The sequence below is a fragment of the Pleurodeles waltl genome, chromosome 5, assembly GCF_031143425.1.
Source record: "Pleurodeles waltl isolate 20211129_DDA chromosome 5, aPleWal1.hap1.20221129, whole genome shotgun sequence".
NCBI lineage: Eukaryota > Metazoa > Chordata > Amphibia > Caudata > Salamandridae > Pleurodeles > Pleurodeles waltl.
Window position 1 is genome coordinate 1,803,544,819 of NC_090444.1, and position 13,248 is coordinate 1,803,558,066.

General features: G+C 48.0%; 1 protein-coding gene across 1 annotated transcript in view; it reads right to left on the reverse strand.

Moving 5' to 3' along the window:
• LOC138296816 (zinc finger protein 318-like) overlaps positions 1-3,322 on the reverse strand; it is a 292,496-nt gene extending 289,174 nt beyond the window's left edge. The window contains exon 1 of the mRNA XM_069236270.1: positions 2,223-3,322. Within this exon, the coding sequence (XP_069092371.1) occupies positions 2,223-3,110 (888 nt within the window). The 5' untranslated portion in view covers positions 3,111-3,322. The remainder of the gene's footprint in view (positions 1-2,222) is intronic.
• Between the last annotated feature and the right edge of the window lie 9,926 nt (positions 3,323-13,248).

A 13,248-nucleotide genomic window follows, 5' to 3' on the forward strand; every position in this document is an offset into this window, starting at 1 on the left:
TGGTCAGATCCCCACAAGTCACCCCCATCTTGTATTCCCCTAGGTGTCTAGTTTTCAAAAATGCACTGGTTTGCTAGGTTTCCCCAGGTGTCTACTAAGCTAGAGGCCAAAATCCACAGGTAGGCACTTTGCAAAAAACGCCTCTGTTTATTGTGAAAAAATGTGATGTGTCCCCGTTGTGTTTTGAGCCATTTCCTTTTGTGGGCGCTAGTCCTACCCACACAAGTGAGGTACCATTTTTATTGTGAGACTTGGAGGAACACAGAATAGCAAAACAAGTGTTATTTACCCTTGTCTTTCTCTACATTTTTTCCTTCCAAATGTAAGCAGTGTGTAAAAAAAGACGTCTATGTTAGAGATGCCCTGTAATTCACATGCTAGTATGGGCACCCCGGAATTCAGAGATGTGCAAATAACCACTGCTTCTCAACACCTTATCTTGTGGCCATTTTGGAATTACAAAGGTTTTCTTGATAGCTATTTTTTACTCTTTATATTTCAGCAAATGAACTGCTTTATACCCAGTATAGAATAAAAACCCATTGCAAGGTGCAGCTCATTTATTGGCTCTAGGTACCTAGAGTTCTTGATGAACCTACAAGCCCTATATATCCCCGCAACCAGAAGAGTCCAGCTGACGTAACGGTATATTGCTTTCAAAAATCTGACATCGCAGGAAAAAGTTACAGAGTAAAACGTGGAGAAAAATGGCTGTTTTTTTTTCACCTCAATTTCAATATTTGTTTTATTTCAGCTGTTATTTTCTGTAGGAAACACTTGTAGGATCTACACAAATGACCCCTTGCTGAATTCAGAATTGTGTCTACTTTTCAGAAATGTTTAGCTTTCTGGGATCCAGCATTGGTTTCTCACCCATTTTGGTCAGTAACTGGATGGAGACTGAAAGCACGAAAAATTGTAAAAATGGGGTATGTCCCAGTAAAATGTCAAAATTGTATTGAAAAATTGGGTTATCCGATTAAAGTCTGCCTGTTCCTGAAAGCTGGGAAGATGGTGATCTTGCCACCGCAAACCATTTGTTGATGCCATTTTCAGGGGGAAAAAAACACAAGCTGCCTTCTGCAGCCCTTTTTTCCCATTTCTTTGAAAAAAAAAAAAATAATTCACTGTAGTTTGGCTTATTTCTTGATCTCCTTCAGGGGAACCCACAAAGTCTGGGTACCTCTAGAATCCCTAGGATGTTGGGGGAAAAAAAAGGACGCAAATTTGGCGTGGGTAGCTTATGTGAACAAAAAGTTATGAGGGCCTAAGCGTGAACTTCCCCAAATAGCCGAAAAAAGGCTCGGCACAGGAGGGGGAAAAGGCCTGGCAGCGAAGGGGTTAAGCACCAGCTGGCAAAATGGGGAACATTTTACGCCGGAGAGAGAACCAAGCCCCATCTACTTTTGTGGTATGAACTTCAAGGGGCAGTTAATTGTCAAAGACTCCCACATCACTTTACACTTAAAACAGTGCTGCATGTGGCCACTGGCTTTGTGGCTTTGGCTCTGAATGTGAGATTTATGACCATGTATCTTCTTATCATACTACAATGGCTCTCCATTAAAGCACGAGCACAATTTAAGACGGCATGCAATACCACAGAGCTCTACACACTTCTATTCCAAACTACTTAAATATAAAAAAAATGAATATCTTCAACTAAGGCTGCACAATGTAGAATCCCTCCTCCTTGAGGTGCCTACATTAAAAATCAATAATGTTTTAAGCGATCGGAATATGGAATTCTCGCACTCCAAAGACCATATAGAAGAGCATTAACGACTCTTCTTTAACTAACTGAAGATTGAACTGGGAAGCATCTTATCCCTCTTACTTTCTTTACCAGCCCCCCACGTGCTTATTATATGTGTTACACTCTACCAGTTCCTTGACCACCACTTCCGATGACTTTTCTGACTAACAAATGTAGTCTAGCCCCCGGCCCCACGTACTGGTTCCACTGGTATCCTTTTTTAAAGTGGTTAACTCATCCGTTTCTAACTTTACTGGTCGCACTGTTACTTTACATCGCTGCCGGTCGTACCAACTGTGCATTTTTACCACTGTCGATAACTCGCTCTCCTTTAATGCTCGGTTGTCGTTTTAACAGAGCTCGCACTATATACCTCTAGTTCGCCGTTTCCTACCGCCTCTCTTATGTGCTGGCTCGTGACTTTCCTACCTACGCCTGTCCGCCTCCGGCACAAGGAAGCACTCACCCGCCTACTGCTCTCCGGCTCTCGGTGGTATCTTGCTGAAGGAGGTGATGGGTATCTTCGGGAGCGCGGGGAGGGAGACCTGCGAGATGAATCGCAATGCCTGGGGGTGTAAGGCTTCAGAGAGCCCGGGGAGGGCGACATGCGGGAAGCACCATACTGCTCAGGGGGAGAGTAACCCGGAGGAGGGGACAGGTTGCGATAGGGGGGAGACCGGAGTCTATGAGGAGGCGAGAGGGGTCTGCGGGCTCCAGAGGGTGAGGGAGGTCTCCGGGATCCAGGAGGAGAGAGTGGCCTGCGGGATCCTGGGGAGAAGGGTCGCCGAGGAGGAGAGGAAGGTCTGCGGCCCCCAGGTGAAAGAGGTCTGCGTGGAGGCGACCGTAGTCGGTAGTCTCCATGAGGGCTCGAGGGTCGGAAAGCACCAGGAGGGGACCCGGGCCGGGGGACCCTCGCAGGGGAGGGAGGTACATAGGCACCGGGAGGTGACTGGGACCTGAAAGCACCCGAGGGGCTGGCGGGGCGGTAGCCACGAGGAGGGGAGGGCCTCCGGTAGCCACCAGGCGGAGATAACGGTCTGCGGTCAGCAGGGGGAGGCGAGACGGGGGTGGGCAACAGAGAGCGCCGCGGGGGGGACTGGCCTCGGCACCCCAGGGGCGGTGACAGGGGCCTGCGATCCGCTGGGGGCGGGGAGATGGGGGTAGGCAGCAGGGAGCGGCGAGGAGGAGACAGGCCCCGGCGAGCATTTGGGTGCACGGGCAGGTACGAAGGATGGGCCGGGGCTGGCAACAGGGGCGGGCGGCGAACAGGCCCGTCCGCAGGCTTTGTGTGCCACTGTGGGGTCGGCAGGAGGCCTGGCTTTTTCAGCAAGACGGGCTCCCCAGCCTCCGACATTGCTGCTGACAGAACAGCTCCGGTCTCAGGTGCGCTCTGCGGCCGTTACGTTCTACGTGCGCGAGCGCCTGCTGTTGACAGGACGCTCCGAGCGCGAGCCCTCTGCGCGTGACGTACATACAGTAAACACAACGGCGACTGTCGCAAATAATTCAAATTGCGCATGTGCAAGGGTGACGGGGGCCGAACTGCCATCCCCACTGTCCTCAAAGTATGCGAAGCAAGGCAATCTTTAGACGTCATGCATCGACGTTTTCCTAGCCCTATTGTGGCCGAGGCCATAGGCGACGGCCCGCCTACATCACCATACGGACCACTGATAATGTGACCTGGTTGCCATCAACTAGGAGCTGGATCCTAGCAACGGGGCTGCGATTGGTGGTTGGCTCACTTCTATCCAATGAGAGTCAGCTTCGAGAGACCTATTGGGCGGATCTGGGGTAGGCTGGGGCAAGGGGGTGTCAATTTATTTTTTTCATTCCCTTTTTATATAGCGCGATGCGCGAACTCAACCCGAATGTACGGACGCGCTTTACACGAGCACCTGTTACGTTACACCGGGACACATTCATTTTTTGGTAGGCACAGGAGAATAAGTGATTTTCCCAAAATCACAGGATGTTGAGGCCATGCCGAGACTCGAACCTGGTTCCCTAGCTGCAAGTCAACAGCATAGTATCCTGCTGGACACATTCTAGTGTTTGTTACATAGCCAGTCCTTGAGGCCTGGACTTTACACCCACCCCAAGCCCATCCAACACAGGCACCACCGGTCAGGTGACCCTGCCAATAAAACAGCCCAGAGTGCACGTGCTGGTGGCCAGTTGACCCTATCTATGCCGCCTTGTCAATTGTTTATCCAGTATGTGGGCCCAGCTCCCACAAAATCACAGTCAGCTCGGGCTGTTATGCAACATTATCTCCCCTCTCATCATGGGCATCAGATTTCCAGCACAAGAAACGAAAGACAGTGCTGGAATTGGAAAAAAGGGTCCGGGAACCCTTAAAGTCTCCTACACCTTGCAACTCTCTTTTAATCTAACGCACTGTACATATAAACACACTTGCACAAATTTATTATTGTCAATGTATAATGTGTGCATGTGATGTAAAGTGCTCTGACACCCTTCACTAGCTCTATAAAATAATTTTAAAAAGTCCTATTTAAATTAAATTGGTATTTTTGTATCCACTCATACTTATACATCTGACATTCGTACAGTGCATGCATATCTTTTATATACAGAGGTCTAACAAAGCCTCTTAAGTAATTGTGAAGCGATAATAAGCTGTGTGCCTTTATTTTGCTCCAATGCATCTGCATGTAGGCCAGGGACGCCTCCTCCATTATGGCAGAAAAGCGTTACCCCCCCCCCAATCAGCAGACCCTGCAACACTTTCACCACAAAGGAATAGGTTTATTATTCCTTTGTGGTGAAATGGGCGGGGCATGGGGGATGACAGCCTTAGAGGGGAGTGCACAGAGCACTCCCCTTGGAGCGCACGCAACACACATGCGCTGTAGGCTCTCTCCAGCCTAGCAACACCGTTGCTGGGCTGGAGAGAGCATACATAGGCTCCCAGTCTGTCTGGGAGCGCCCACCCAGGGCGCTTCCAGCCAATCCTGATGCTGCTCAGAGCAGCGTCAGGATTGGTGCAGGGCAGGCTGGGAGCCTGTGCCTGCAGTGCCAGCGAGACGGAGGAGAGGAGCTGCGCAGCGAGGAAAGTTTTTATTTTATTTTATTTTATTTTTTAAAACAATTTTTAAACCCGCTCCCGCATGCTGCCACTCCCGCGCAGGCCCCGCCCCCGTCCTCATTAACAGTGCAAGCCGCGACTAATGTAGGCAATAGGCTCCAGATACCCCCTAGTCAAGATCATACTCAAACAAAAGCTGGGCTGATGGCCCCTTACATTCGGACTTTGTTTTGGGCCCTGCTGGGACTGAAAATGAAAAAGTCCCTTAATCGCATGCATGTAGCTGCTCAGAACAGAAAGCATTTTTGCAGAAATCAGCAACCCATTAATCCCTTCCAAGCTTGAGTACTGGCTATTGTAAAGGTAAATGGCTGTCAAGGGAGTCATTAGAAATGAGATTTTGTAAAGATAAACAATGAATTATTTCTCAAATTAGTGACAAATAGAATCAAATCAAGTTATTCATATATGTAAGAAGATTTACAAATGAATTATTCTAAAGAACAAGGCGTGTACAATTATGTGAACACAAATCTATCTTCTGTACAAATAATCAAGGGGTACATAACACATACTATCCTAACATACATCAAACATGTCTCATCACAATCAAAATCATCAATCATAAAAGATACATATGGCAATGTATGTAGAGTTCACATTTAAAGTACATAGGGGGTCATTATGACCCTGGCGGTGTCACAGTGGAGGTCTGACCGCCACATTATGACCGTGACGGAGCCGCCACAGTCCAACCGCCGACACTGGCAGGCTGCCTCCAGCCTGCAGCCTGGCGGTCCTGGCGGGTGTAATCCACCAGGGCAGCCTCCGCCAGCCTGTTCATGGCGGTTTAGACCACCATGGAAAGGCTGGCAGAATGGGGGACTCATGGCATGGCAGTGCATAGGCAGTGCAGAAGTCCCCATTCCCAGCCCCATCGCGCATTCCACTGCCCGAATTACGGGCAGTGGAATGCATGACAGGTGTTGCTGCGGCTACTGCACCACCACATTGCAGCCAGCTCCATTAGGAGCCGGCTGCAACGTTAAGGCCCTGTTCCCCACTGGGCTGGCGGGCGGAAACACTGTTTCCACCCGCCAGCCCAGCGAGGAAGTCAAAATAGGGCCGGTGGGGTTCAGGCCGCATGTTTGGCCTGATGGCAGTTTGACATTGGCGGCGGTAAATGTCATAATGAGGCCCTTAGTGTCTGTCTTTACCGAAAAAACAGTTCATAGGCAAAGATCTTGGGATTGTACAATACAGATGTGGACTTAGCTTTGATGTTTCGGCCTCAAACGTACTAAGTCTACAAAGCCTTCCTCAGAACCAAAATAATTTTAATGGAAATTCAACCATGACCCCACAAGAACTAATGAAGATATTAAAGACATTAAGAAAATTGATTAAATGTTATGCCTGTACATCTAACAAAGGCCCCTACTGTGGCACTTGTGCAGATCACACAAGTTGTGGTCTGAAATGGTCTGAAGTGACAGTGTATAAAAGACCTCAGTGAACATAAGGAAAAAAGACTGAGGCCTTCATTATGACGTTGGCAGTAAATCCCACTTGCCGCCACCCAGAGTGCCGCCAACATACCACCGCCGCACCATATTATGACACACACCAATCCGTAAGTATTCAGCCACAGACACAAATCCGCCAGCCCAAAGGTCAGTAATAAAGTGGCGGTATCAAAACCCACACCGTTACGCCAACAGAACAACACCCACCACATTAAGACCCACGAATCACCATGGCGGACACTCAACAGCGGTAAACCATTGGCGGTACATACCGCCACGCTCAAAATGGACACCCACAGACAAAACAACACATTGGCCAATTCAAACAACACACAGCTGACACCCATAAACATGCCACACCCACACCACTATAAAACACACACCCACATTACCCACAACCCTTTACCATTACAAACCATGCCAGCAGAGAGACATCAAGAGCACTGACACAACCAGAGCTACACACTATACACACCTATATACCACTCACGCCCCCCACATTACACACCCCAACACATTACCCAACACACCCTCACCTATACACCTCACACAACCCCCATTGCACCACAAAGACACCCCCGTTTCACAGAGGAGGAGCTAAGGGTCATGGTGGAGGAAATCATCAGGGTAGAGCCACGGTTATTTGGAGCCCAGGTGCAGCAGATATCGATAGCTAGGAAGATGGAGCTGTGGCAGATAATCGTGGACAGGGTCAACGCTGTGGGACAGCACCCAAGAACCAGTGATGACATTAGGAAGAGGTGGAACGACCTAAGGGGGAAGGTACGTTCCATTGCAACAAGACACCAGCTCACTGGGCCTGAGGGCCTGGCCGGAGCAGGAGGACTGGACTCTGGTAAGTGAACTCTCTACTACTACCACCACCTACTTGCATGCCATCACATGCCCCCACCCTCACTACCATCACTCCACCACTTCCCACACACCCCACCATCACATCTCACTCATCCCAATGCCAAGCCCTGCATGCTCTACCAATGCATGGACACCCCTCACAGCCCTGCATGAACACTCATCACTAAAGCATGCATACCATAGAGAACTAACAATCCCACCATACACTAACATACACAAGTGAAAGCTGCCAGGGCAAATACAACCAAAGAGGGAAAGCTACAGATGCACAATATGTCAGGCACAGAAACCATAACACATCATTTATATATCCACAGGTACCCCAGCCAATGTCAGCGGAGAGGAAGTGCCAGCACTATCCAGTCCCCCAACAGAAGAGGCCCATAGTCTGGAGAGCCGGTTACGCAGGCCCAGTCACACATCCACCCAGCATACCCACACCTCTGTCCCCAGGACAGGTCAATCAGCAGTGTGTCCACCGCTACAGGGACCCCAGGCCACACCTCTTACCCAAGACAATCAGGGACCTGGGATCAGTGGCAGTGGGCACACGTTTCAGGATACAGAGGCACAGGCCAACAGGGAAACTGGGAGGACTGCTGTGCAACAGGGGGAGAACAGGCCCAGGGAACCGACTCTCCTGGAGGCACTTGCAGAGATCCTGGGAGCATATCAACATTCCCAGGACACGATGGGCCAAATCCTGGACAATGTGGAGGAGAACAGGCGGCTGCAGGAGGGACAGTACCAGGTGATCAGGGAGGACTTGCAGGCCATCAACAACATCCTGATCTCCATAGCAGGGGTGCTGGCAGACATGGCCAATATTATGAGGGAGGCAGTCACACAACAGTGGACCCCTGCCACTAGCCAGACATCTGAACAGACTTCCACCTCCGCTGCCGCTAATGGCCAGGAGGCCCAACCACAGGACTCACAGGCCACCTGCACCCCTCCCTATGCAGAACCCCCCTGCAAACGTTTCTTGTGATCAAGACAGAAGCCAGAGACACTTGCCAAAACCCCTCCCAGGAAATTAGACTCTCCTGATTGTCACCCTGTCCACCTTGAACTGCCATTGCTCCCTTTTCTATACCCCCTTGGACAAAGCACCTGTGCTACAAACAGACTGGAACAATACCCTGGACTTTCCTCCATCATCACCCCATCCCATTGCACTTGCCCCTCTATATTTTAACACTTAAAACACTCTTGGAAAACAAATACGTTTGGAGTATGTCATGTATATCAATCATGTATTCATTGAAACAGGTACAAACATTGCAATTCAACTGTACAGGAAATGAGCATAGATTAATGACCTGTAGCTGGCTGCAGTGATCACACCAGGAGTATATGTGAGGTCACCAACATCTGCAAAATGAATTGCCAGAGGGAACAGTAAGTGGCCATAGAGGTGGGAAATATCAGCATGCCAGTGCCACAGAAATTCAAACAAATGTCATAAGTAACACTTGCCTACCTGTGTGTCATTGGAAGTATTGTCTGTTCACTGATGTTCTATTGTCCTCATCCTCTGCCTCCTCATCCTCACTGTCCTCAGGGTCCACTGCTGCCACAGGGGCATCTCCAGCCTCCTCCTCCTCCTGCAGGAATGGGACATGGCGTCTGAGGGCCAGGTTATGCAACATGCAGCATGCCACCACTATCTGGCAGACCTTCTTGGGTGAGTAGCACAGGTATCCACCTGTCAGATGGAGGCACTGGAACCTTTATCCTTCTGGTTCGCCTATGGGCCTCATTATAACATTCTTCTACCCTTGTCCTGACATTCCTCACAGGGGTGAGCACCCATGAGAGTTTGGGGTAACCAGAGTCACCTGAAATATTGAGGGACAACATTTATCCACACACTATCCCATATGGCCCACGCCATACCCATACACCAACATCTACTGGGTGGGAACCAGGGCTCACCTATTAGCCATACCTTGTGCCTCTGTAGCTGGCCCATCACATTTGGGATGTTGCTTTTCCTCAGGACAAAGGCATCATGCATTGACCCAGGATACTTAGCATTGACGTTGGAGATGTACTGGTCCACCAAGCACGCCATCTATACATTAACAGAGTGGAAACTCTTCCGATTTCTGAACACCTGTTCATTCTGGCGGGGGGGACAAATGTAATATGTGTTCCATCAAGCGCCCAAATTTGTGACGCCGTGCTTAACCACGGTGTCTCTGCGTACAACCACAGTCAGACAGCGGCTCCGATTATCGGAGCGCCATCCTCTGAGTTTTTGCCCAGATCTTGCGACGCATGTCGGGAAGCATTTTCCATGCTTCCGGTCGAGTCGTCCTTACCTGTCTTTGTAATATTTTTTTATTTTCTGTTGGTGGTGGACTCCTTTCCTTTTTCTTCTTTTCTTCTGTTTTTCTGTGCTCTTGTCTTTTTCTTCTTTCTGGTCTCCATGCTGTCTTCTTGCAGGTTTCCATGTTGTCTTCTTCTGTTCTTTTTTCCCAGCATGCCCTTTTTCTCTTATACTGCTACTTTTCCCCATTCTCTTCTATGGGCCTTTTCCCAATCCAAGATGGTGTTGTTTCCTTTTCCTGTGTTGTCACTTCCTGTTTTCCAGTATATATGTCACTCAGTCCTGATCTACCTCGCGTTGCAAACACTTCCTCTTGGTGGTGATCTTCACTCCTGTTCGTTGTTTGTTTACCAGTTCCTGTTCCTCTGGTTGTGAATGTTTCCTCTTTTTTCCAGTTTTCATTCCTGTTTTTTCCTCTTTTTCAGGAGTTCCTGTTTTTGAGGTTTTTCCCATTTTTGGGGTTTTTCCTCTGGGACTCCTTCTGGAGGGTACGGACTGCTTTGGCGTTTTCCTGTCAAGCAGCATCATGGCTACTAGAAAGGGTCACCCCTATCTTGGTCTATCCAGACCCAGCAGAAGGCCGGGTGCTCTTTCAAACCAGTCAGTCAAAGGTGAGAAGCATTGTGAAGATCGTGACAGTTTTCAAAACCCAGAGAATCCGCATTGCGAGACCATGGAAAGACCACAGGGAGACGTAGTAGAAAATGTACAAGCCATGCTGCAAGACCGTCCAACAACAAGCTCAAGAGTTACAGCAATTGCGGGTTGAAAATATTGCACTAAGACAAGTTCTTCTGTCCTCCCGGTCAATGGATGTGCCACCTGTATCTGCTGCTACACCTCAATATTCTGGGGATCCTCAGAAGACAAAGGAGTTTCTGGATGCCCTAACGGTCTTCTTTGCTTTCTGTCCGCTACAATTTTTTTCCAATAAGGCTAAGGTGGGTTATCTGATCAGTGCCTTGTCTGGCCCTGCACTAGCCTGGGCAACTCCCTTGGTTTCCGCGGAAGATCCCGTCCTGAATAATTATCCTGCCTTTTTGAAACTTTTCAAGCAGATATTTGAAAGGCCTGGGTTAGAAGGAGCGGTAGAGGAGGCTTTATGTGATATACAGCAGGGCAATCAGGACGTCTTGCAGTTTGTAACCCGCTTTAAACAGTTGGCAGCCGAAACCACCTGGGTGGAACGCACCTTTGTAACTTTGTTCCACCGAGGACTGTATGAAGAAATCAAGGATGAGTTAGTAAACTCTACTCCAACCCTTTCCTTGAAGGAATTAATGGACCAAGCTGTGAACATTGAATATAGATTACGAGAGCATAAGATGGAAAGAAGAAGAATGTGAGTACCATATCAGACCGAAGTGAAATATTTGGGGTTCAGTATTAATCAAACAGGAATATCCATGGACCCAGACAAAGTAAGAGCCGTCCTTGACTGGCCTTCTCCCTCTTCTATAAAGGAAACTCAATGTTTTCTTGGGCTTTCGAACTTCTACCGACAATTCATTCAGGATTTTGCCCAACTAAGTTTCATCACCCAGACTATTAAAAAAGAAAATCTGAAGAAGGGGTTTGTCTGGACTGAAGGTGCTGAGCGGGTCTTTCAGGAACTAAAGAAGTCCTTCACCCAACTACCTATTTTGCGACATCCTGAGACTACCAAAACATTTATAGCAGAGACTGATGCGTCTGAAAGAGCCATAGGAGCGGTTCTACTTCAAAAACAAGATGATGATGGATTAGAACACCCTGTCTTCTATCTCTCTCACATTTTGCCAGAAGCAGAACGTAATTACTCAGTACTGGAACGGGAATTACTTGCTCTCAAAGTAGCATGTAAAGAATGGAGACATTTCTTGATGGGCACTAGAGAGCCTTTTGAAGCCAGGACTGACCACCGCAATTTACAATGCCTTCGAAGCTTCGAGTGCCGTAATAGTCGGCAAGCAAGAGGGGCTTTCTTTTTTAGCCAATATGATTTTGGGATAGCTTATATACCTGGGTCGCAGAACCTCTTGGCAGATGCATTATCCAGTCGATACCCTGACATTGCCAATACCTCCTCTCCACACATCATTTAGTCTGGTAGAATCATAGGGGTTACTCAACCTTTTCTGGATTGTGTCAAATCGGAGTACCATTTTCTTCCACTTGAAGAGTGAAATAAAGTGACACCTCTTTTACGAAAAGAAAAATACTATTTCTATCATCAAAAACCCCTTTTCTTACCTACTAAAAAGGTACAGACTCAGGCATTGCAAATGTGTCACGATTCTCCGGTGGTTGGGCATCGAGAAATCAAGAGACCCCAGAAACTGCTTCAACGATCTTTTTGGTGGCCTTCCCTTAAGAACCATACAGAAACCTATGTCTCAGCATGCCCTGTATGCGACCAGACCAAGATAGCCAGAACAAAACCAACAGGTTTATTGATCCCTTTACCCATTCCCTCAGCTCCTGGGGTTACCTTTTCCCCAGATTTCATTTGTTCCTTACCGTCTTCTTCTGGTAACTATGTCATCATGGTAACTGTTGATTCCTTCACCAAGATGGCGCATTAAGAAATTACCAACAGCCCCTAAAATGAGTCACATATTCATGCAAGCCATTTTTCGTCTCCATGGTTTTCCGTAAGAAGTCATATCTGATAGAGGACCACAATATGTATCAGGATTTTGGAGAGCTTTTTGGGCCTTATTAAACATTGATGTGTCCTTGTCCTCTGGTTTTCATCCACAAACCAATGGTCAGACTGAGTGTGTGACTCAGGAACTCCAACAATACCTGAGATGTTACTGTAATGCCTCTCAAAGTAATTAGTCGGATTTTCTTGCCCTTGCTGAATTCTCCTATAAACATAACAGTTCATAGTGCAACCAGAGCAACACATTTTTATTGCACCTATGAACTCCATCCTAGGGCCATGTCCGCTATTCCTAGTAAGACTTTGCTTGTTCCTCCAGTCACTTCTTTTGCATGACGAATCTGCCAAATCCAAGGCCTAATCCATACCATTCTTTTGGCCTCAACAAGCAATGAAACGAAAGGCAGATCGCCAACGTCAGAAGGCACCCTCTTATCAAGTAGGACACAAGGTGTGACTTTCCTCCAGATTTCTGCCCTCTTGGTTTTCCCTAAACAAATTCAAACCTCGTTTTTATGGAACCTTTCGGATCCTGCAAGTATTGAATCCTGTCATTGTTCGACTAAGGTTGCCTCATACCTGGAGTGTTCATCCTGTTTTTCACATATCCAAGTTAAGACCTTTCGTTTCTGATCTGTACAACTGACATTTTCTACGACCTCCTCCTCTTTCTGTGGACCGCCATCTGAATATGAAGTACCGGAAATCTGTGATTCTCAATATTCTCGGAACAAACTGCAGTTTTTGATCCAGTGAAAGGGTTATCCCCTCAGTGGCTGGTCTTGGGGGGATGCCTCCTCCGTTCATGCCCCCCAATTGATTTGCTTTTTTTATTCCCGTTACCCTGACAAGCCTAGGGCCTCGGGTAGGGGACCTACTGTGACGCCACGCTTAACTGCAACATCTCTGTGTACAACCATGTTCGGACCACGACTCCGATTATTGGAGCGACATCCTCCGCATTTTTGCCCAGTTCTTGCAACGCATGCCAGGAAGCATTTTTCATGCTCCCGGTCGCGTTGTCCTTAACTGTCTATGTAATATTTTTTTGTTTTC